The following is a 24,210-nucleotide window of genomic DNA, read 5'->3' as shown; positions in this document are numbered from 1 at the left end:
CTGAGTTTGAAGCAGAATCTTAAATACTGTATTGTCCTTCACTGCAATAAAAGTTATATAACCAGGTGGTATAGTCATCATTGACCTTTAAATTCTCTTTAAAATCCAGTCCACAGATGAGTGAGATGAAAGATTCAACTGTAGTGCTTCTGGGACTCGAGTAGTTCCATGTGAGGATGAAACTCAACGGAGAATCAATAGGTGCAGGGTTCAAATTCAGCCCACAAAGATGTGATGGAACTGTCTGGCCATAAGGGTCATATGTGAAAATGTGTTTGAACAGTTCCACCCCAGTTGCTTATGATCAAGGAGCCACAGCACATTTCAGAAATAATGCTAAAATTTCAGTCCTTTTGCAATCTTCATTTCACAGACTTAAAATTTTTAGATCAGAGATGTTTTTGCACTGTTTGGGGGTGTTATTTTCATTTTCCATTTTCCATATTAAAGTTACCACGTCCTGATGTTCATTGCCAGTCATCTAAACCTGTTGTAAATATCCGTGCGAATCTTTGGTACAGACATGTTAATAAAGAAACAGCACAGTGGTCACAAGTCATGGACGTTGGATATTTTACTCTGGTTTCATTGTAGAACTGGTTTAAACATGTTTCTGCTGGTTATGTATTTAAGCTAATTAGGTACATTACCTAGTAATATCGAGTCATGCTGCAACAATGCCAAACATACTTAAAGCAGCACTACCGATATGCATTGAACAATACACCTACCTACCATTTGGAATCAGTGACATGTAAATAAGGCATTCCGGGCCTCCGGACACTTTTTTCCACAATTCTCACATGGGCCACCCCAAAGGCTCAAGTTGGATTTGCCAAAAATACATTTCCAGTCTCCAGACCAAAGCAAACAGGAGCTTCAAGGTAAGTTTAAAAATATATATATCTTGCTTACCAAGAAATGAAATACCAATGCTGCTTGGTTTGGATAGGTATCAGGAAAATCTGCTCCAAACTATTTCATTATCTGCTGTCCACATATCTTTTATATTTTTTTATTCATTTTCGGGATATGGGCATTGCGGTTAAGGTGGCATTTATTGCCCATCCATAGTTGCCCCCGAGAAGGTGGTGGTGGGCCTTCTTGAGCCGTTGCATTCTGTGTTGTGACGATGCTCCTACAATGCTTTTTGGGAGGGAGTTCCAGGATATTGACCCAGCGACAATGAAGTAACAGCGATATATTTCCAAGTTAGGATGATGTGTAATTTGGAGGCGATGGTGTTCCCATGGACCTGCTGCTCTTGTCCTTGTAGGTGGTAGAGGTTGTGGGTTAGGAGATGCTGCCGAAGAAGCCGTGGCGACTTGCTGCAGTGCATCCTGTACATAGTATACACTGCAGCCACGATATGTCAGTAGTGGAGGGAGTGGATGTTTAAGAAGTGGCTTGGGCCTCAGCTATTTACAATCTATATTAATGATTTAGATGAAAGGACTGATGAAACAAAGTTAAGTGGGAAAGTGAGGTGGACGCAAAGATGCTGCAGAGAGATATAGACATGTTGCCTGAGTGGGCAAGAACATAGCAAATGGAATACAATGTGGGGAAGTGTGAAGTTATCCACTTTGGTAGGAAAAGCAAAAAAACTAATTTTTTGAATGGTGAGAGACTGGGAAATGTTTGCACTCAGGGACCTGGGGGTCCTTGTACATGAATCACAAAGTTAACATGGAGGTATAGCAAGTGATTAGGAAAGCAAATTAGCATTTGTTACAAAGGGATTAGAGTATAAAAGTAAATAAATCTTGCTACAATTATACAGGGCAATTGGTGAGTCCACACCTGGAAGACTGTGTTCAGTTCTGGTCTCCTTACCCAAGGAAAGACATACTTGCCTTGAAGGGAGTGCAGCGAAGGTTTACTAGACTGGTTTCTGGGATTAGGAGATTGTCCTATGAGTAGATTGAGTAGACTAGGCCTATATTCCCTAGAGTTGAGAAGAATGAGAGGTGATCTAATTGAAACCTATAAAATTCTTAAGGGACTTGAGAAAATGCTAGGAAAATGTTTCTCCTGGCTGGGGAATCTAGAACAAGAAATCACAGTCACAGAGTAAGGGGAAGGCCATTTAGGACTGAGAAATTTCTTCATTCAAAGTCAGAAGCCTTCCACCCACCACTGTTGTAACACTTTGTTGGAGCATTAGGTCAGGCAAAGGTGCACAAACGACAGGCCCTAAGGAAATGCACGAGGCTGATTAGTTTATTTTTGTATGCAATATGGCATGATTTAATTTATAAACTTAGATTGGAATGTGTTTTTGCATTGTGTGCTACAAGGACCATGTGATGGTCAGTGACAGAGGGAAGTAGGAGTGTGGGACTGTTGGTGATTGGGATTTGGGGTTGATGTTCCTGGTATCGCACTTCAGTTAGCAATTCACGTACAGTCCAAGTGAAAAGGTGCTATCTAGGTTGTAGCTTCTCTTCTTCTTCCACCTCTTCCTCATCTCTCTTCCTCCTCCTTCCTCTTCTGGAAGCTTGTCCTGCTCTGCGTGGCCTCTGCTCATTCTCCTGATCATACCCGATTCCAAGAGGAAGGCCTACTAGTACACCCATGTCTGGAAGCCTTGAAGTCATCAAAAAGGCTCTTTAACACCTGCCACAACACTCCCTGTAGACTTGAAACTTGAAACAACTATGGAAAGCACCAGAAACATGTAGAATTTTAGCAATAGCCAGAAGAAATAAATCAGCAACTAACCTGTAAGTAGATAATGATCCCTTTAAATAGCGCTGGTGGGGTGTCCTTCATGCTACTTAATGTTGTATTCAGCTGTATGAGGTTAAGACAGGGTAGGCTGGGGCGTGGAGCTCCAAAATAACAGGGCTGGCATCAAATCATTGACATCATAATCTGCTTGCTCTTCATGCTTCCTGTGAATGTTGGGTGTGCACATGCTAACCCCTTTAACAAGAAAAGAGAAAAAATTATTTAAAATTTGACAGTTTTAAAATCTCCTAAAACAATTCACAACCTGAAGGAATGAGACTCCACATTTATAATTGTTTACTTTCTGAGCAAGGTAGTTTGATTGGCAGCCATTAATAATTATCATGATGCTTAGACTGATAATTATAAGAGTTAACTTTCTGTGGTGAATTTCATGGCCAAATCCAGTAATGGCCCAGTATATGAAATACCAACGCTGCTGAGTCTGGACAGTTACAAGGAAAATCTGTTTCAAACTATTTCATTGTCTGCTGTCTACATATCTCCATACTTTCTATTCATTCTTGGGATATGGGCATTGCTGGTAAAGGTGGCATTTATTGCCCATCCATTGTCCTCTTGAACCGCTGCAGTCAGTGTTGTGAAGATGCTCCCACAATGCTTTTTGGTAGGAAGTTCCAGGATTTTGAACCAGCGACAATGAAGTAACAGCGATATATTTCCAAGTCAGGATAATGTGTAATTTGGAAGCGATGGTGTTCCCATGGACCTGCACCTCTTGGTGGTGTAGGTCGTGGGTTTGAGAAGTACTGCTGAAGAAGCATTGGTGACTTGCTGGTGTATCCTGTAGATAGAACACTCTGTAGCCATGGTACACCAGAAGTAGAGGGAGTGGATGTTTAAGCTGGTGGATGGTGTGTCGATCAAGCGGATCGCTTTGTCTTGGATGGAGCTTCTTGAGTGCTGTTGCAATTGCACCCATCCAAGCAAGTGAAGAGTATTCCATTAAGCTCCTGACTTATGCTTGTAGTCGGTTGGTTGCCCGGGTTACAGAGGCCGCGCTCTGTGACTGAGGGAACTCGGCTCTATTCAGCACACGGCCTGATAGCGTGGCTGCTCAGCCCCAGAATTCTCTAACACGGAGGGGCTGGGAAGGGCAACAGTGACGGGTTGCAACTCAGCACAGAAAATGGCACAGGAGTGGAAAAGCGGAAGTCTCAGTTCTGATGTTTTATATCACAGGTAGGGACTTTAAAATGTAAAAGAAACGGCTGGTATTTGAGCAAAGAAACAGGGCAGATTACTGTCAACATCAGAACCCGGGGAATGTGCTGACCCGGGTCACAATACATGAGACGGTCTGGGGATGGAGGTGGGGTGGGTTAATCTGCAGTTTGGAGAGAAAATGCCGCTTTTCCGTCTACATAAGTGAAAATGCAGAAGTCTTAGGCAGCCGGAATTTTACTGTGAAGAGAAACACCAAGCTTGAAACAGCTGGAAATATTTATCTGGTCATTATCACATTGCTGTTTTTCTTTCCATTGGTGGAGAGGCCTTGGGGGTTTAGGAGGTAAACCATGCATCGCAGAATGCCCAGACTCTGACCTGCTCTAGTAACCATGACATATATGTGGCTTGTCCAGTTAAGTTTCTGGTCAATAGTGACCCCCACGCGATTCTAATGCCAATGAATGTTGAGGGTAGGTAGTTAGGCTCTCACTTGCTGGAGATAGTCATTGTCTGCCACTTGTGTGGTGCGAATGTTACTTGCCACTTATCAGTCCAAGACTGGATGTTGTCCAGGTCTGCTGCAGGAGGACGTGAACTGATTCATTATCTGAGAAGTTGTGAATGGAACTGAACACAGAGCAATCATTTCAAATCTGACATTATGCTGAAGGGAAGGTTCATGGATGAAGCAGTAGAAGATAGTTTGGCCTAGGACGCTGCCCTGAGGAAATCCCACAGCGACGTTCTGGGGCTGAGATGAAAGACCTTCAAAAACCACAACCATTATCCTTTGTGCTTGATATGACTCCAAGCACTGAAGAATTTTCCCCCTCATCCCAGATCTAGGGAGGGATGAGGGCATGGAGGAATTTGAAAACAAGGGTGAGAATTTTAAACACCAGTTTACACATCATACCTTACATACTTCTATGTGGGCAGTGGAGGAGTGTTTAAATTATTAGCAAGCAAAAAAATTGCAACCCGAGACTTTCTTCATTGTTGAGCAGACTGCCGCTCGTAATTGACGAGGAGCTGAGAAGCTGCAGCTCGATGGCTGGGAAGATGCCACGGATTTATATGAACATCTCTATTAAGGCAAGACCTTCGGCAGGATCAAAATGGAGGTGCATTATGGTTCCTGGAGACTTTGGACTTGACACGCTGACGGACCAGTCACTGGTCACTTCTGTCCTGCGCTGTGAAGGCAAATGGAGTGAACAATTTTTATGCAATGAATCTGTCAGTTTGTTTGAAACTCTGGGAGAAGTCATTGCAAAATCAGATAGAATATACCTGATTCCAGTTAATAGTGAATTGATGGTGAATGTGAACTTTGGGGAAAATCTGTACAGCAATTATGGTCAATCAGTACACTTGTTTCTAACACTTGACTTTGTTAAAGGCGCTCTATAAATCAAGTTGTTGTTGTTGTAATGTGGAACCAAAAGGGATTCCCAGTCATTTTTCAATTATTTTATTTACCATAAGATTTGGAACTCTGCGCTCTAGCATTCATGTTTTCAGCATCTCTCTCCTCTCAACTGTTGGATTTTGGAGTTCCTTTAGAGCCCCGTGTACAATCTTAAACCCAAAAAGCCAATGAAGTCGCGAAGTTGATGGGAGTAGTGAAGGTTTGCTCTGTTACATACTTACCATGTTTTACACATACTTAATGTAGTACATATACTAACAATGTCCAGTTGTTGCACCAACATTTATTTTTGTGCCATTAGGCTTTACAATTTGGACATTCGTGCCACCATTTGTTTGAAGACCAACAATTCTTTGACCTGTAGCTTGTAAATGGGCCTGGGGTCATTTCATAAATGACCGATGCTGAAATGGATGGACTGTAGGGGCTTTGTAGATGGGTGAATTAGGATTTACTGAATGGCCTTCCCATCCAGAATTGTCTTGTGACTAAAGCACTTGATGACTGAACTGACGTCAGTCTTTGTACAGGACTTGAATGGCACGTTTTAATGGTGCATTTTAGAACCAGTATAGAAAGTTTGCCATTTGGGGATTTATTCCGGGTCAACTATAATGTGATTAAATGCAATTTTAAAGCTTTATATCTGGTGGTAGGACATAGGATAAAGTATTTTCACAGGATTGAGGCCATAACTTCCACTATCATCCCTGGCATTGATGGCAGGTGAATTGAGGAGGAGTGATTTATATTGTAGATCTTGCAAGCGTTGTCTCAATGTCGTCAAACAAAAGTGCCCCCTGTTTAAAGGGGCACAACTAATAGAAAACAAAGTTGTAAAATAAAGGAAATTTATATAACTTAAATAATATTATTGCCCGTGTCCACCAAACATGCTGCTTTGTGACTTTATACCATGAGATTGTAGCTTTAGAATTCACATGGTGTACATTGAGGCTAGGGAATGTCTGCATGTGCTTTATCTCCATCACATCAACCAAACTGACAAAGTTCACTGATTCCATTTTGAGTTCCTGAAATTGAGTGTGTCTCCATTAAGAAAATCTAAATTTTCCATGTGAGTAGCATTTGTAATGTCACTGCTGCTGTCCATGTTAACTATGGTAGCGTAAACCAGATTCAAAGTGAATTGGCCGCAAACTCCATTCTCTAGCTACTGGCTCCAACCCGCTCCCTGATACTGGTTAAACCAGACCTTTCGCAACCTTGGCATCCTATTTGACCCTGAGATGAGCTTCCAACCACAAAGCCGCTCCATCACCAAGACTGCCGACTTCCACCTCCTACTTCCATCAACCATCTCCACCGCTGCCTCAGCTTATCTGCTGCTGAAACTCTGATCCATGCCTCTGTTATCTTTGGACTTAACTATTGCAATGCTCTCTTGGGAAAACTCCCATCTTCCACTCTCCATAAACTAGAACTCAACCAAACCTCTACTGCCCGTGTCGTAACTCAAACCTGTTATGTTCATAATAAAGTAATGTAACTGAGTACTGTAGACATGAGTACGTGTGACCTTAGCTCCTTTATTCAAACTCCAGAGTGCTGGTACAGCATGGGAGGCCTGCTTATATACAGTGCTCCCAAGGGATGCTGGGATCCCTTGGGACTCCAACAGGTATGCCCTCTGGTGGCGGTATGATACAGGTTACATAGGGTTGCATACATAACATCACTCCCTCCCAAAGTCAATAGTACACTTATTTACTGGGTGAGACAATCTGGGACTTTTCGCTCCCTTGTCAATCGGCTTGGTACAAATGCAGGTGTGGGTGAGTTGGTTGGTTCTTCGCTGGGCTGCTGGGCAGTTAGCTTTACTGGACTGCTGGGGATGGTGAGTTCAGCTTCATGGTCAACAATCTGCTGTTTTCTTCCACTTTACTGAGTTTGAAGCAGTCTGAAGAAACCAAAGACCTTGATTCAGCAATCACATTTAGATCTTGTGATGACCCGCCCAGGCCAGCGTTTGATTCTGCGGTGTCGAGGGACATGGCAGGATACATGCCAGCACGAGCAGACTTTGTTGAGGAATTTGACAATTATGCAGAATGGGACTTTATTGATTTTGTGTGTGTGTTGGAGGGTCGAAGTTGGTGGTGTCCTCTTTGGGTTGCTCGTGGCAGTTTGCAGTTTGGTTTGGTCCAAATGCTTTCTACAAGTTAGTCTATTAACACACTACTCCTGACCTGAAACACCCTACTTCCTTCTTTGGCTATGACAGTGCCAGCAAGCCATTTGGGACCATGTCCATAGTTGAGTACAAATACAGGGTCATTGACTTCAATATCGCGTGACAAGTTTGCGTGATCATGGTACATGCTTTGTTGATATCGTCTGTCCTCGACGTGATCATGGTGGACAAGAGAGAGCCTTGTTTTGAGCGCCCTTTTCATGAGTAGCTCGGCTAGGAGAAACCCGGTGAGCAAGTGTGGTCTGGTGCGGTAGCTGAGCAGGACTTGGGACAGGCGGGTTTGCAGGGGGCCTCCCGACATGTGTTTCAAGCTAGCTTGATGGTTTGGACTGCCCGTTCTGCCTGGCCGTTGGATGCAGGCATGACCAGGGCAGATGTGACGTGCTTGATCCCATTGCGGGTCATGAGTACCTTGAATCCAGCACTGGTGAAGCACGGCCCATTGTCGCTGACAAGGATATCAGGCAGGCTGTGCATGGTAAACATGGCTCGTAGGCTTTCGATGGTGGCAGTGAACGTGCTTACAGACATTATTACACACTCAATCCATTTTGAATAAGCATCCACAACTAGCAAACACATTTTGCCTAGAAACGGGCCCACAAAGTCAACGTGGATCCTAGACCATGGTTTGGAGGGCCATGACCACAAATTTAGCGGTGCCTCCCTGGGTGCATTGCTCAGTTGAGAGCAAGTGTTGCATTGGCGCACACATGACTCCAAATCTGAGTCGATGCTGGGCCACCACACATGGGATCTGGCTATAGCTTTCATCATTACTATGCCTGGGTGGGTGCTGTATAGGTCACTTATGAACGTTTCCCTGCCTTTCTTCGGCAAAACCACGCGATTGCCCCACAAAAGACAGTCCGCCTGTATGGACATTTTGTCTTTGTGTCGCTGGAACGGCTTGATCTCTTCATGCTATCTCCGATGGGACGCTGGACCAGTTCCCATGGAGGACATACTCTTTTACAAGGGACAGTAAAGGATCCTGACTGGTCCAGGTCACGATCTGGCAGGCTGTAATGGATGACTTTTCATTTTCAAATGCATCCAAGTCTGCAGGCTGTGCCCGGTGGTGGGCAATGATAGCCGACTGAGAGCATCAGTGCAGTTCTCTGTGCCTGGTCTGTGGCAGATTACATAGTTATATGCAGACAGTGTAAGCGCCCATCTTTGGATGCAGGCAGAGGCATTGGTATTAATCCCTTTACTTTCTGAGAATAGCGATATGAGCAGCTTATGGTCAGTTTCTAACTCAAACTTGAGACCAAGCAGATACTGGTGCATTTTTTTCATCCCGTAAACGCATGCAAGAGCTTCTTTTTCAATCATGCTGTAGGCCCTTTAGGCCTTGGACAAACTCCTGGACGCATAGTTTATAGGCCCCCAAATAATAACTTCATGGGCAATAATCAAGGTAATAATGGAGGCATGTGAAAAAGGAAAGGCAGTAGTTATGGGGGATTTTAACCTACATATCGATTGGTCAAATCAAATCGCAGGGGGTAGCCTGGAGGAGGAATTCATAGAATGCATACGGGATTGTTTCTTAGAACAGTATGTAACAGAGCCTACAAGGGAGCAAGCCATTTTGGATCTGGTCCTGTGTAACGAGACAGGAAAAATAAACAATCTCCTCGTAAAAGATCCTCTCGGAATGAGTGATCACAATATGGTTGAATTTGTAATACAGATTGAGGATGAGGAAGTTGTGTCAGAAACGAGAGTACTATGCTTAAACAAAGGGGATTACAGTGGGATGAGGGCAGAGTTGGCTAAAGTAGACTGGAAACAAGGACTAAACGGTGGCACTTAGAAGATGAAAAAGGGGATTTAATAATGGGAAATGTGGAAATGGCTGAGACCTTAAACAATTATTTTGCTTCCGTCTTCACAGTGGAAGACACAAAAACCATGCCAAAAATTGCCGGTCATAGGAATGTGGGAAGGGAGGACCTTGAGATGATCACTATCACGAGGGAGGTAGTGCTGGACAGACTAATGGGATTGAAGGTAGACAAGTCCCCTGGTCCTGATGAAATGCATCCCAGGGTATTAAAAGAGATGGCGGAAGTTATAGCAGATGCATTTGTTATAATCTACCAAAATTCTCTGGACTCTGGGGAGGTACCAGCGGATTGGAGAGCAGCTAATGTAACGCCTCTATTTAAAAAAGGGGGCAGGCAAAAGGCAGGTAATTATAGGCCGGTTAGTTTAACATCTGTAGTGGGGGAAATGCTTGAAACTATCATTAAGGAAGAAATAGCGGGACATCTGGATAGGAATAGTGCAATCAAGCAGACGCAGCATGGATTCATGAAAGGGAAATCATGTTTAACTAACTTACTGGAATTCTTTGAGGATATAACGAGCATGGTGAATAGAGGTGTACCGATGGATGTGATGTATTTAGATTTCCAAAAGGCATTCGATAAGGTGCCACACAAAAGGTTACTGCAGAAGATAAAGGTACGCGGAGTCAGAGGAGGGATAGAGAATTGGCTGGCGAACAGAAAGCAGAGAGTCGGGATAAATGGGTCCTTTTCCGGTTGGAAATCAGTGGTTAGTGGTGTGCCACAGGAATCAGTGCTGGGACCACAACTGTTTACAATATACATAGATGACCTAGAGGAGGGGACAGAGTGTAGTGCAACAAAATTTGCAGATGACACTAAGATTAGTGGGAAAGCGGGTTGTGTAGAGGACTCAGAGAGGCTACAAGGAGATTTGGATAGGTTAAGCGAATGGGCTAAGGTTTGGCAGATGGAATACAATGTCGGAAAGTGTGAGGTCATCCACCTTGGGAAAAAAAACAGTAAAAGGGAATATTATTTGAATGGGGAGAAATTACAACATGCTGTGGTGCAGAGGGACCTGGGGCTCCTTGTGCATGAATCCCAAAAGGTTAGTTTGCAGGTGCAGCAGGTAATCAGAAAGGCAAATGGAATGTTGGCCTTCATTGCGAAAGGGATGGAGTACAAAAGCAGGGAGGTGTTGCTGCAACTGTATAAGGTATTGGTAAGGCCGCACCTGGAGTACTGCGTGCAGTTTTGGTCACCTTACTTAAGGAAGGATATACTAGCTTTGGAAGGGGTACAGAGACGATTCACTAGGCTGATTCGAGAAATGAGGGGGTTAACTTATGGTGATAGATTGAGTAGACTGGGTCTTTACTCCTTGGAGTTCAGAAGGATGAGAGGTGATCTTATAGAAACATTTAAAATCATGAAAGGGATAGACAAGATAGAGGCAGAGAGGTTGTTTCCATTGGTGGGGGAGACTAGAACTAGGGGGCACAGCCTCAAAATACGGAGGAGCCAATTTAAAACCGAGTTGAGAAAGAATTTCTTCTCCCAGAGGGTTGTGAATCTGTGGAATTCTCTGCCCAAGGAAGCAGTTGAGGCTGGCTCATTGAATGTTTTCAAGTCAAAGATAGATAGATTTTTAAGCAATAAGGGAATTAAGGGTTACGGGGAGAGGGCGGGTAAGTGGAGTTGAGTCCACGACCAGATTAGCCATGATCTTATTGAATGGCGGAGCAGGCTCGAGGGGCTACATGGCCTACTCCTGTTCCTAATTCTTATGTTCTTATAAGCAACCAATTGCAATGTTCCCGATTCGTTTGCTTGTTGTAACACACATCCGACCCCGTACGAAGATGCATCGCAAGCTAGCACTAAACATTTACATGGATTATTCAGAATAAGCAGTTTGTTGGAACATAACAAATTTCTGGCTTTCTCAAAAGCAGCCTCTTGTGATTTCCCCCATACCCAGTCATCTCCCTTACAAAGCAGCACATGTAGGAGTTCTAGCAAGGTGCTTAACCTGGGTAGGAAATTACCAAAATAGTTGAGGAGTCCCTGGAACGACCGCAGCTCCGTCACGTTCTGCAGTCTCAGCGCATTCTTGATGGCCTCTGTCTTGGCATCGGTGGGTCTGATGCTGTCTGCCGCGATTCTTCTCCCTAAGAACAACTTCTCCCTAAGAACTCAATCTCTGTCACCAGGACAACACACTTCGAGCGTTTCAACCCGAGTCCCACGCGATCTAGCCGACTTAGAACCTCTTCCAGGTTCTTCAAGTGTTCGATGGTGTCCCGACCTGTGACGGGTATGTCGTCCTGGAAAACCACGGTGCGCGGAACCGATTTTAGCAGGCTCTCCATGTTCCTTTGAAAAATTGCCGCGACCGATCGAATCCCAAACGGGCATCTATTGTAGATGAACAGACCTTTGTGCGTGTTGATGCAGGTGAGGCCTTTCAAAGTTTCCGCCAGCTCCTGGGTCATGTAGGCCAAGGTCAGGTCCAACTTGGTGAACATCTTTCCTCCAACCAGAGTCGCAAATAGGTCGTCTGCCTTGAGTAGCGGGTACTGGTCCTATAGCGAAAAACGGTTAATCGTTACTTTACAGTCTCCACAAATTCTGACCGTGCCATCGCCTTTGAGAACCGGAACAATCGGACTGGCCCACTTGTTGAACTCCACCGGCACGATGATGCCTTCTCGCTGCAGCCTGTCCAGCTTAATTTCCACTTTCTCTCGCATCATATATGGCACCGCCCGTGCCTTGTGGTGGATGGGTCGTGTACCGGGCACCAAGTGGATCTGCAACTTCACCCCCAAGAAACTTCCGATGCCTGGCTCAAACAACGACGGGAACTTGCTCAGAACCTGGGCGGAGGTGGGAGGTGGGTGGGGTGGCTTGACCCATCCACCTCCACGGAGGTGTGTGGGGGACCTGACCCATCCACCTCCATGGCACGAACCTGGTATTGCAGTACTTCCAGGAACGGTGCAGTGGCTCTAGGCCTTTTGGCTAAGAGCATTGGCGCAGAGTGATCCTTGGCGTGTGCAAGGTGACCTCTGGCGTTTGTGATTTGACAAAGAATTGGAACGATTGGCTACGAATTTCAAAAAAAAAAAAAAAAACTTGCTCAGAACCTGGGCACATGAGGCATCGTCGACGGACGAGAACACTCGGATGTCGTCTCAGTTCCAGAGGACTTTTCCCAGCCAGCTTCTGCTGAGCAATGTGGGGCCATCTCCTGGTACAATCCATAGTGGGAGTTCGTCACTGCTCTAAGCTTGGCCCTGTGTGCCTTGTTGCACCACAGCCTGTCAAAGGCCTTTTTGCTCATGATAGACTGACTCGCACCCGTGTCCAGTTCCATGGATACTGGAATTGCATCCAGTTTGACTTTTAGCATGATCGGTGGACATTTCATGGTGAAGGTGTGTACCCCTTACCCTTCTGCCTCCTCGGTTCGAGTCTCTAGTTCAGCCTGATCCGCCATGGATCAATCCTCCTCTGCAAAATGGTGGTTTGCAGGGTTTGCAGCTTGTCTGCACATTCGCTGGAGGTGTCCCATTGTTCCACAGCCTTTGCACAGTGTTTGAAGTGGCATTGATGAGCTCGATGATCACCTCCACAGCGCCAACAAGGTGTTAACTGCCTCGCATTAACGTTTGATGGCGGACTCTGGGTCATCTGAGGTCGTGCAGCTGCAGGCGTGTACGTTCTGCCATATGCATTCCTGCCTGAAAACGATGTTACTTTGTGTACAGTACTTGCCAAAACCTCTTTATGCTGCGAAATTTGTTTGGTGTTATCGCTGGTGGACATAAATGCCTGGGCTATCGTTATGGCTTTGCTCAGGTTCGGTGTTGCAAAAGATAACCTCATGGCCAATGCCAAGCAAAAAGAAGTCTCTTAGCATTTGCTCAAGGAATCCATTGAATTCGCAATGTCCTGCAAGGCGCCTTAGTTCAGTGACGTAGCTCGCCATTTCCTGGCCTTCAGACCGTTGACATGTGTAAAATCGATACGTTGCCATCAGAACGCTTTCCTTCGGATTTAGGTGCTCCCGGACCAGCATACACAGTTCTTCATTCGATTTGGTTGATGGTTTCACTGGAGCTAGAAAATTCTTCATGAGGCTATAGGTTGTTGCCCCACAGACGGTGAGGAGGATCGCCTTTCGTTTGGCAGCATTCTCATCCCCTTCCAGCTCGTTGGCCACGAAGTATTGGTTGAGTCGGTCCACGAAGGCCTCCCAATTGTCCTCTTCTGAGAATTTCTCCAGGGTACCAACAGTTCTCTGCATTTTCGCGTGATTGTTCGTTATCTCGTCGCCAGTTGTTATGTTCATAATAAAGTAATGTAATTGAGTACTGTAGACATGAGTAAGTGTGACCTTAGCTCCTTTATTCAAACTCCAGTGTTGGTACAGCATGGGAGGCCTGCTCATATACAGTGCTCCCAAGAGATGCTGGGATCCCTTGGGACTCCAACAGGTATGCGCTATGGTGGCGGTATGATACAGGTTACATAGGGTTGTATACATAACAAAACCAGGTCCCGTTCACCCATCACTCCTGAGCTTGCTGACCTACATTGGTTCCTGGTCCAGCAGTGCCTCAATTTTAAAATTGTCATCATTGTTTTCAAATCCCTCTCTCCTCCCTATCTCTATAATCCCCTCTAGTTCTATAACTCTGAGATCTATGTGCTCCTCCTATTCTGGCCTTTTGTGTATCCATGATTTTAATCACTCCACCACTGCCGTCCGAGGCTTCTGCTGCCTGGGCCGTGAGCGCTGGAATTTACTCCCTAAACCTCTCGGCCTCCTTATGTGGCCCAATCACAGTTTTGCGCATGAAAAAGCCGGTCCCAGGCCACACAGCCTCACAGCTTATAGGCAACATTGTGCGTGGTCCCTTTAACTGGCTGCCCAGCCCATTAAAATGTTCGTGCATGCACGGTTTCTTCCATTGAGAAGCCAGTGAGCGACCTGCGCTGGACCTACAGATCGCTCTTGGCGGAAACATTGCTCACTACCTCCTTTAAGAAGCTCCTTAAAACCTACCTCTTTGACCCAGCTTTTGGTCACCTGTCCTAATATCTCCTTATGTGGCTTGGTGTCAAATTTTGTCTGATAATGCTCCTGTGAAAAGTCTTAAGATGTTTTACTACGTTAAAGGCGCTACGTAAATGCAAGTTGTTCTTTTACACCTTGCACGACTGTCCTTTCCATTGATGAGTCAGTGCTTTGGGCGGGGGCAGTGTTAATTTATTTAAACTTGTATAGCTGTTTATTGCACAGGATCATTCATCAAATAGGCTAGATTTTAACATTAAAATGACCGATATCGCTAAACATATTTCCACGAGGTGCAGTTTGACTTCCACTCTGATTCAGGAAATATGGAGACCCGGAAGGGGGACAGTTGTGCTGTTTATGGTCTTGCCATACTCTGCGATTGCCAGCCGGTCTCGGATCCTTCCGGCTGCTCAGATCCACCCCACTCTGTGATTGACAGCCCGGTCCAGCTCCTTTTCGACTGGCGGCGTGAGCGCTTTGCGGCGGATTCGCTAGTACAATGTTTCCTCGCGTAGCCCGGTGCTTTCTGCACTGCACCAACGCGCTGCACAAACGGCCACTCGCAATGATCGCGGAGCTGAGGTGCTGCAGCTCGATGGCTGGGAAGAAGCCGCAGGTTTACATGGAGATTTCTGCGGACGGCGAGTCCTTGGGCCGGATCACAATGGAGGTGAGTTGCGGATCCTGGAAACTTTTGACCGGACAGGCACCCGGGCCAGTTTAAATTGTCACTTCTGTCTTGCACTCTGAAGGTATACGCGCCCCCAAATGGAGTGGTCGACTTTTATGCAATTGATCTGTTATTTTATTGAAAACTCTGGTGAAGGAAATTCATGTCTTGCCATTGCAAAATCTAATGGATTATATTTGAATCCAGTTGATAGTGAACTTTTGGTGAAATCTCAGCAGCCATGGTGATCAATTGGTGCATATTATTTCTAAAATAAAAACAGTAATATGAATATTAATTTTCAATTGGAGCTTTGGAGGACCTAAAGCCAATGTAGATCAGTGAGCACGGGGGTGAAGTGTGAGCAGGACTTGGGTGTGGGTTCGGATACAGACAGATAGTTTTAGATAATCTTAACTTAATGGATGGTGAAGATGAGCGGCCGGCGAGGTCTTGCTGCAGGAGGGTACAGACGGCTTCATTATTTGAGGGATTGTAAATGGAACTGAACACTATGCAATCAGCGAACATCCCCACGTCTGACCTTATGATGGAGGGAAGATCATTGATGAAGCAGCTAAAGATGGTTGGGCCTAGGACACTGCCTTGGGGATCTCTTGCAGCAATGTCCTGGGGCTGAGATGATTGACCTCCAACAACCACAACCATCTTCCTTTGTGCTAGGTATAACTCCAGCCAGTGGAGAGTTTTCCTCTTGATTCCCATTGACTTCAATTTTACTAAAGCTCCTTGATGCCACACTCGGTCAAATTCTGTCTTGATGTCAAGGGCAGTCACTCTCACCTCTGGAATTCAGCTCTTTTGTCCATGTTTGGACCAAGGCTATAATGAGGTCTGGAGCCGAGTGGTCCTGGCAGAACCCAAACTGAACATCGGTGAGCAGGATATTGCTAAGTGCCGCTTGATAGCACTGTCAATGACACCTTCCATCACTTTGCTGCTGAATGAGTAGACCGATGGGGCAGTAATTGGCCGGATTGGATTTGTCCTGCTTTTTTGTGGATGGGACATTACTGGACAATTTTCCACATTGTTGTAGCTATATTGGAACAGCTTGGCTCGAGCTGAATGGTTCTGGAGCACAAGACTTCAGCACGACAGCCGTGATTTTGTTGGGGCCCATAACCTTTGCTGTATCCACTGCACTCAGCCGTTTCTTTATATCACATAGAGTGAATTAAATTGGCTAAAGACTGGCTTCTGTAATGGTGGGGACCTCAGGAGGAGGTTAGGGTGGATCATCCACTTAGCACTTCAGGCTAAAGACAGTTGCGAACGTTTCAGTCTTGTCTTTTGCACTCAGGTGCTGGGCTGTGCCATCATTGAGGATGTGGATGTTGATGGAGCCTCTTTCTCCTCCCATTAGTTGTTTAATTGTCCATTATTCATGTGGATGTGGCAGGACTGCAGAGCTTTGATCTGATCCATTGGTTATGGGATTGCTTAGCTGTCTATAGCATACTGTTTAGTATGTACGTAGTCGTGTGTTGTAGTTTCATCAGGTTGGCACTTCATTTTTAGTGCTGCTCCTGGCATGCTCTTCTACACTTCTGACTGAACCAGGGTTCATCCCCATCCCCTGGCTTGATGGTAATGGTAGTGAGAGACATGCTGAGCCTCGAGGTTACAGAATGTGGTGGAGTACAGTTCTGCTGCTGCTGATGGTACACAGTCCAGTTTTGAGCTGTTGTATCTGTTCTGAATCTATCCCATTTAGCATGGTGGTTGAGTTGAGAGGGAATTTCTTCTCCCAGAAGGTTGTGAATCTGTGGAATTCTCTGCCCAAGGAAGCAGTTGAGGCTAGCTCATTGAATGTATTCAAATCACAGATAGATAGATTTTTAACCAATAAGGGATTTAAGGGTTAAGGGGAGCGGGCGGGTAAGTGGAGCTGAGTCCACGGCCAGATCAGCCATGATCTTGTTGAATGGCGGAGCAGGCTCGAGGGGCTAGATGGCCTACTCCTGTTCCTAATTCTTATGTTCTTATGTTCATATGTTCAATACAATGTTTGAATAGTGATTACAACTGTAAAGCTGCAGTGTTTTATTATTGTACATGGTCGATATACTGAAGCTGTGCACTGTTGTCTCTTTCAGCTCAGGGCTGATGTGGTCCCAAAGACTGCAGGTAAGTTCCATAAACGAACTGTTGAGTTGAAGAAAGTCATAGTCTTTTAGATCGGTGGTCTTACTCTGAATGGCTTTGTTGCAGAAAACTTCCGTGCATTGTGCACCGGGGAGAAGGGTTTTGGTTACAAGGGCTCCATATTCCACAGAATCATTCCTGACTTCATGTGTCAGGTGAGGAGCAATATTATATTGGGAATAGTTTGGGAACATCTCAGTTCTTTCTTCAGTAAATGGCTAATTACATATTCAACTTTCAATTATACAGGGTGGTGACTTCACAGCGCACAACGGCACTGGTGGAAAGTCCATCTACGGTCGCAAGTTTAAGGATGAGAACTTCCAACTGAAACACATAGGGCCTGGTAAGTAGGATGCTTGCTCTGTTTGTATTGATGCTTTTCAGAGGGTGCGTAGAGTGGAGTGGGGTTGGGTTCAAATGAAGAGTGGAGGAAAAAGAGAAGGGGGGGGCGAAGTAAAGAGGAATGTGGGTTAGGTGGGGAGAAGAAAATGAGAAGGGGGGGGTGGGGGGGAGCAGTTGGAGAGTGTGGGAAGCTGAGGGAGAGATTGGCTTCTGTCAACTGTATGTGGGAATTGTGCTCCGGTGAGGAGGCTGGCTCGTATCACCAATACACCATGCTCAGTCGGTTGAGAGGGTTGTTTGATTGAGAGGGTCTAGATTCTGATCACTTAATGAGAGCCAGTGTGGGTGGTGGACAAATGTACTTAGGCAAGGTCTGTAGGCTCTGATCACCAATGTGGTGTGGAGATACTTGGCTGTAGAGGGGAGGGATTCAGTGCATGCCTAGCTTGGGGTGGAGAAATCAAATGGTGTTTATTTTTGTTCGGTACAAAGGATGATTTCATCTGGGTTTCTTGTCTAAAACCCAGTTTCTTTTATGTGTGAGATGGGTGTCCAAAAGAGTGGGTTATTTTTAGATGCACAAATTTGGGTTTGGTTGGTATTTTAGTTTGGGGGGGGGGGGTTAATAAAGCTGCTGCACTCAAAATCTCAGTGTGTAAAGTAGTAATAACTTCAGCTGGAGGGTGAGATTTAATTGAATTCCTCTTTAGATTTATTGCACAAGTCTACAAACAACGTAAGTAAGTTGACCTGCCAGGATTGTCCTGCTATTTCCAAACTTCCTATTAGAGGAAGGAAAGTGCCTTGTCTACCAGATGTTCCTTAGCTGTCACTCATGTTCCACTCAGCATCTACCTGGTAGTGCAGCTGAAATGGCGAATTCAGGATATAATTGTACCATCCTCTGCTAACTGCAATATTTAATGTGGGTGCATCCAACACTTGCACTGCAACTACTCCCAGCCTTGACAAGAGTTTATAATTGTGGCAGTAAACCTGGGAGTAACCACTAGGTGGGGTAAGAGTACGGAAAATATAACAAGTTGGACACATTTTACTCTAAGGTGCAGACCAAAATTGTTGTGTCCTGGGATATTTCATGTTTGCTGAAGTGTTCTAGCCTTCTGTTCCAGCGCACACACTCCACCTACTGTGTCCTGCCACTCTCCTCCCCACAATCAGCAGCAGTACGTTTAGCCATTATGCACCGGCACTCTAGAATTTCCTGCTGAAGCCCATACTATATTTCTGCCCCCTTTCAGAATCCTCCTGGAAACCTACCAAACCTTCAAGCATCTCTGATAATTCACTCTCTCTTCCCCACCCGTCCCCCAACTTTAGCTCAGTGTCTCACCCAGTTCATTCTCCTAGGCCCAGAAATGTATCTTAACATTTCATTACCTCCAAGGCACCATCTAAGTGCAAGTTGCACAGGAGAGGAAGCTGAACACATTTATGGAATGCTTACTTTTTGTCATCTTACTGTTGCAGGTATCCTGTCCATGGCCAATGCTGGGCCAAATACGAATGGATCCCAGTTTTTTATATGCACTGCAAAAACTTCGTGGTAAGTGTATGGTGACTTAGTATTCTCTCTGCAACTATTCACTATGGGATTCAGTAATCACTAATGTGTGTTGTTGAATTTTTCAGGTTGGATGATCGCCATGTTGTATTTGGTTCTGTGACAGAGGGCATGGATGTTGTAAACCAGATGGAAAAGTTAGGCAGCCACAGTGGTGATATCTCCAAGAAAATTACAATCACTGATTGCGGACAGCTGACCTAATTTTAGTTGCAAATGAAATTATACAATTTAAATAAACTTGATCACTTGCATTTCTCGTCTTGTTTCAGACTGTAGAATTATGTATTTTTTCTTTTAAAAAAACCAATTTATCCACGTTTATTGTATTGCCCCAGCTGAAGTGCCATAAGCTGGCAATCTGACCTGGGAACTTCCCTCAAGAAAATGTTAGTCTCTCGTTGCCATGAATGGTACAGATTCAGTGTGTGGACTATATCGTGCGTGTCCCTGCTCTAACGTTCAGATTCCAGGTGTGTTTCACCAAAGTGACATCACTTCCCAGTGGCTTTAATCAATATCAGAAAATGTCATTACATTTGGACCAAAGAACCGTTCAGCCCTCGATGTCTGTCTTTACATCATTTAAAAAAAACATTTTTATAGCCACTGTGAAGGATGTTAGAACTAGCTATAGAAAGCTTGCTGTTTTAGGATTCTTCTGGTATTAGAATCTAGGACAAAATATTTTCTCAGGATTGAGGTTGTAATGTCCACAATCATCCCTGGCATTGATTAATGGGTTGAATTGAGGGGGAGTGGCCTACATTGGGTGTGCCCAGTATGCTGTGAAACTAGCTAGAAGCTTGTGCTGTACAGTTCTATTCTGAGAGTCAGTGCCTTCACAAGAGGGGGAGAATTGGAACAAAAGAGACGGAGCAGAACAGAATGTGAACTGATTCAAGCATATTAGAGCTATATTAATTATACAGGATTATGTATCAACCCTGGTTCCTTTTTAAATTAAATCGAGTCAATCTCCCATGGTGAGAAGCGAATAGAGTTGCCAACTCTGGTCAGGCATATTCCTGGAGGTTTCATCACATGACCTTCAACCTCCCTGTTAATGGACAGAAAACAGAGAATAGGGATAAATGGGTCATTTTTTGGTTGCCAGGCTGTAACTAGTGGGGTGCCACATGGGTTAGTGGTTGGCCTCGGCTTTTTATAATCTATATCATTGACTCTGAGTGTGATGCATCCAAGTTTGCTGACGATACAAAGTTAGGTGGGAAAGTAAGCTGTGAGAAGTTCACAAAGAGTCTGCAAAGGGCTATAAACAGGTTCAGTGAGTGGGCAAAGATGTGGCAGATGGAATATAATGTGGAAAAGTGAAGTTGGTAGGAAAAATAGGAAAGCAGAATATTTTTTTAAATGGTGAGAAACTGGGAAATGTTGGTAATCAGAGGGACCTGGGTATAAGAACGTAAGAAATAGGAGCAGGAGTAGGCCATACGGCACCTCGAGCCTGCTCTGCCATTTAATAAGACCACGGCTGATCCGATCATGGACTCAGGTCCACTTCCCTGCCTACTCCCTTGCACAAATCACAGAAAGTTAACATGCAGGAACAGCAAGCAATTAGGAAGGCGAATGGCATGTTGGCAAGAGTAAGGAAGTCTTACAACAATTGTACAGAGCTTTGGTAAGACCACAGCTGGCATACTGTGCACAGTTTTGGTCTCCTTATCTAAGGAAGGATATACTTGCCTTGGAGGCAGTGCAACAAAGGTTCACTAGCTTGATTCCTGGATTGAGAGGGCTGTCTTATGATGAGAGATTGTGCAGTAGGGGCCTATACTCTGCAGTTTAGAAGACTGAGAGGTGATCTCATTGAAACATTTGATTCTGAAGGGGATTGGCAGGGTAGATGCGGAGATGTTGTTTCCCTGGGCTGGATAGTCTAGAACTAGGGGGCACAGTCTCCGGATAAGGGGTCGGCCTGTGGTGGTGAATCTTCTCTCAGAGGGTCGTACATTTGTGGAATTCTCTGCCCCAGAGAGCTGTGGAGGCTGGGTCACTGAATATATTTAAGGCGGAGAGAAGACAGATTTTTGAACGATAAGGGAGTAGAGGGTTATGGGGAGCGGGCGGGGAAGTGGAGCCGAGCCCATGATCGGATCAGCCATGATCTTATTGAATGGCGGAGCAGGCTCGAGGGGCCGTATGGCCTACTCCTGCTCCTAATCTTCCCCACCTGGTCAAACAGCTTTTTTATAAATCCAGCTCCAATATTTTTTAAACCAATAAATGAAAATGTTCCTCCCCCAAAAAAGGAGAAAAATTACTTTTTCTTCAATGCCTCTGATTTTTCGACCAGGAGATTAATCTTTATTGTTGGGAGATCCCATGACAGTCCTAAAGTGTGGGCATCATCGGGCCGGCTGTAATTCAGCAGCCCGTCTTTCAGCAGCCATATTGTGCATTTAGTCACATTTGTAAATTAAAGTCTCAGTTACCGGAGGCGGTGCGATCAAGATGGCGCTCGCGTCGTGCCGCAGCAACGTCTCGAAGGTTCTGGCCCCGCCCTGCTCCGTGACTGACAGCAAACGTTATTCACAGCCCTGACTGACAGCGGGAGCTGCTCACGGCCCCGCCCAGCATTCATGTGACCATGTGGACCCGCCCCTGATCTGTCACTGACAGCTCGAACCTGCTGCTCGTCCCGCCCAACATTCACGTGACCTTACGGCCCCGCCCCTGATCTGTCACTGACAGCGAGTGCTGCTCACGGCGGCGCCCAGCAATCCCTGTATCCCTCTGGCCCCGCCTTGATGCCCGACTGACAGCCAGTGCTGCTCACGGCCCCGCCCAGCAAACATGTCACCATGTGAACCCGCCCTGATCTGTGATTGACAGCTCGTCCTGCTTCTGGTCCCGCCCTGCACACGTCACCCTCTGGCCCCGCCCTGATGCCCCAAGGACAGCCAGGGCTGCTCACGGCCCCGCCCAGCACACGTCACCCTCAGGCCCCGCCCTGATGCCCCAAGGACAGCCAGAGCTGCTTACGGCCCCGCCCAGCATCACGTCACCCTCAGGCCCCGCCCTGATGCCCCAAGGACAGCCAGAGCTGCTTACGGCCCCGCCTAGCATTACGTCACCCTCTGGCCCCGCCCTGATGCCCCAAGGACAGCCAGAGCAGCTCACGGCCCCGCCCATAATCACGTCACCCTCTGGCCCCGCCCTGATGCCCCACTGACAGCCAGTGTAGTCAGACAATGAGGCCTGTGTGGTATTTTGTAGCCTGCAGCATTTCGAGCTTAGTCATCCTACAGACTTGTGTTTTGTGAGGAGCAGCTGAAGGAGACACATCCTAGAATGCCTGAATGCTTTTTGCGCAAGAGTCCTCAACGATTGAGGGTGTTGAGCGGGATTGGCAGGAGGATTTTTGCTTGTTTTCAAATCCCAGCGCAGCCTTGCCCATCCCTATCTCCGTAACCTCCTCCAGTGGCACACCCCGCCGAGATACCTGTGGCCTCTTGCGCATAGAAACATAGAAACATAGAAAATAGGTGCAGGAGCAGGCCATTCAGCCCTTCTAGCCTGCACCGCCATTCAATGAGTTCATGGCTGAACATGAAACTTCAGTACCCCCTTCCTGCTTTCTCGCCATAACCCTTGATCCCCCGAGTAGTAAGGACTTCATCTAACTCCCTTTTGAATATATTTAGTGAATTGGCCTCAACTACTTTCTGTGGTAGAGAATTCCACAGGTTCACCACTCTCTGGGTGAAGAAGTTTCTCCTCATCTCGGTCCTAAATGGCTTACCCCTTATCCTCAGACTGTGACCCCTGGTTCTGGACTTCCCCAACATTGGGAACATTCTTTCTGCATCTAACCTGTCTAAACCCGTCAGAATTTTAAACGTTTCTATGAGGTCCCCTCTCATTCTTCTGAACTCCAGTGAATACAAGCCCAATTGATCCAATCTTTCTTGATAGGTCAGTCCCGCCATCCCGGGAATCAGTCTGGTGAACCTTCGCTGCACTCCCTCAATAGCAAGAATGTCCTTCCTCAAGTTAGGAGACCAAAACTGTACACAATACTCCAGGTGTGGCCTCACCAAGGCCCTGTACAACTGTAGCAACACCTCCCTGCCCCTGTATTCAAATCCCCTCGCTATGAAGGCCAACATGCCATTTGCTTTCTTAACCGCCTGCTGTACCTGCATGCCAACCTTCAATGACTGATGTACCATGACACCCAGGTCTCGTTGCACCTTCCCTTTTCCTAATCTGTCACCATTCAGATAATAGTCTGTCTCTCTGTTTTTACCACCAAAGTGGATAACCTCACATTTATCCACATTATACTTCATCTGCCATGCATTTGCCCACTCACCTAACCTATCCAAGTCACTCTGCAGCCTAATAGCATCCTCCTCGCAGCTCACACTGCCACCCAACTTAGTATCATCCGCAAATTTGGAGATACTGCATTTAATCCCCTCGTCTAAATCATTAATGTACAATGTAAACAGCTGGGGCCCCAGCACAGAACCTTGCGGCACTCCACTAGTCACTGCCTGCCATTCTGAAAAGTACCCGTTTACTCCTACTCTTTGCTTCCTGTCTGACAACCAGTTCTCAATCCACGTCAGCACACTACCCCCAATCCCATGTGCTTTAACTTTGCACATTAATCTCTTGTGTGGGACCTTGTCGAAAGCCTTCTGAAAGTCCAAATATACCACATCAACTGGTTCTCCTTTGTCCACTTTACTGGAAACATCCTCAAAAAATTCCAGAAGATTTGTCAAGCATGATTTCCCTTTCACAAATCCATGCTGACTTGGACCTATCATGTCACCATTTTCCAGATGCACTGCTATGACATCCTTAATAATTGATTCCATCATTTTACCCACTACTGAGGTCAGGCTGACCGGTCTATAATTCCCTGTTTTCTCTCTCCCTCCTTTTTTAAAAAGTGGGGTTACATTGGCTACCCTCCACTCCATAGGAACTGATCCAGAGTC

At 45.8% G+C, this 24,210-nt stretch overlaps 1 protein-coding gene and 1 long non-coding RNA gene across 2 annotated transcripts in view; one reads left to right on the top strand and one right to left on the bottom strand.

Annotated features, from left to right (window-relative positions):
* Positions 1-21,770, bottom strand: part of LOC139234864 (uncharacterized) — a 55,222-nt gene extending 33,452 nt beyond the window's left edge. The window contains exons 1-2 of the long non-coding RNA XR_011588353.1: positions 21,691-21,770; positions 2,725-2,928 (exon numbers count right to left, since the gene is read on the bottom strand). This is a non-coding gene — a long non-coding RNA (uncharacterized lncRNA). The remainder of the gene's footprint in view (positions 1-2,724; positions 2,929-21,690) is intronic.
* Positions 14,894-19,485, top strand: LOC139234680 (peptidyl-prolyl cis-trans isomerase-like). The gene is made up of 6 exons (XM_070865358.1): positions 14,894-15,132; positions 17,253-17,283; positions 17,368-17,456; positions 17,551-17,647; positions 19,138-19,213; positions 19,300-19,485. The coding sequence occupies exons 1-6, from the start codon at positions 14,962-14,964 to the stop codon at positions 19,433-19,435; spliced, it is 600 nt and encodes a 199-aa protein (XP_070721459.1). The 5' UTR covers positions 14,894-14,961; the 3' UTR covers positions 19,436-19,485.
* Positions 21,771-24,210: the final 2,440 nt, after the last annotated feature.

This window comes from Pristiophorus japonicus, chromosome 22 (assembly GCF_044704955.1).
Source record: "Pristiophorus japonicus isolate sPriJap1 chromosome 22, sPriJap1.hap1, whole genome shotgun sequence".
NCBI classification, from domain to species: Eukaryota; Metazoa; Chordata; class Chondrichthyes; family Pristiophoridae; genus Pristiophorus; species Pristiophorus japonicus.
Note: the sequence above shows the minus strand (reverse complement) of the source record. Positions and strands in the feature narration are given on the sequence as shown.

Excerpts from the sequence above, each read along its gene's own strand:
- LOC139234680 (XM_070865358.1), top strand. The coding sequence starts at position 14,962 with ATGTTTCCTCGCGTAGCCCGGTGCTTTCTGCACTGCACCAACGCGCTG. Across the intron at positions 15,133-17,252 it reads TGGGCCGGATCACAATGGAG|CTCAGGGCTGATGTGGTCCC; the intron begins GTGAGTTGCGGA and ends TGTCTCTTTCAG. Across the intron at positions 17,284-17,367 it reads TGTGGTCCCAAAGACTGCAG|AAAACTTCCGTGCATTGTGC; the intron begins GTAAGTTCCATA and ends GCTTTGTTGCAG.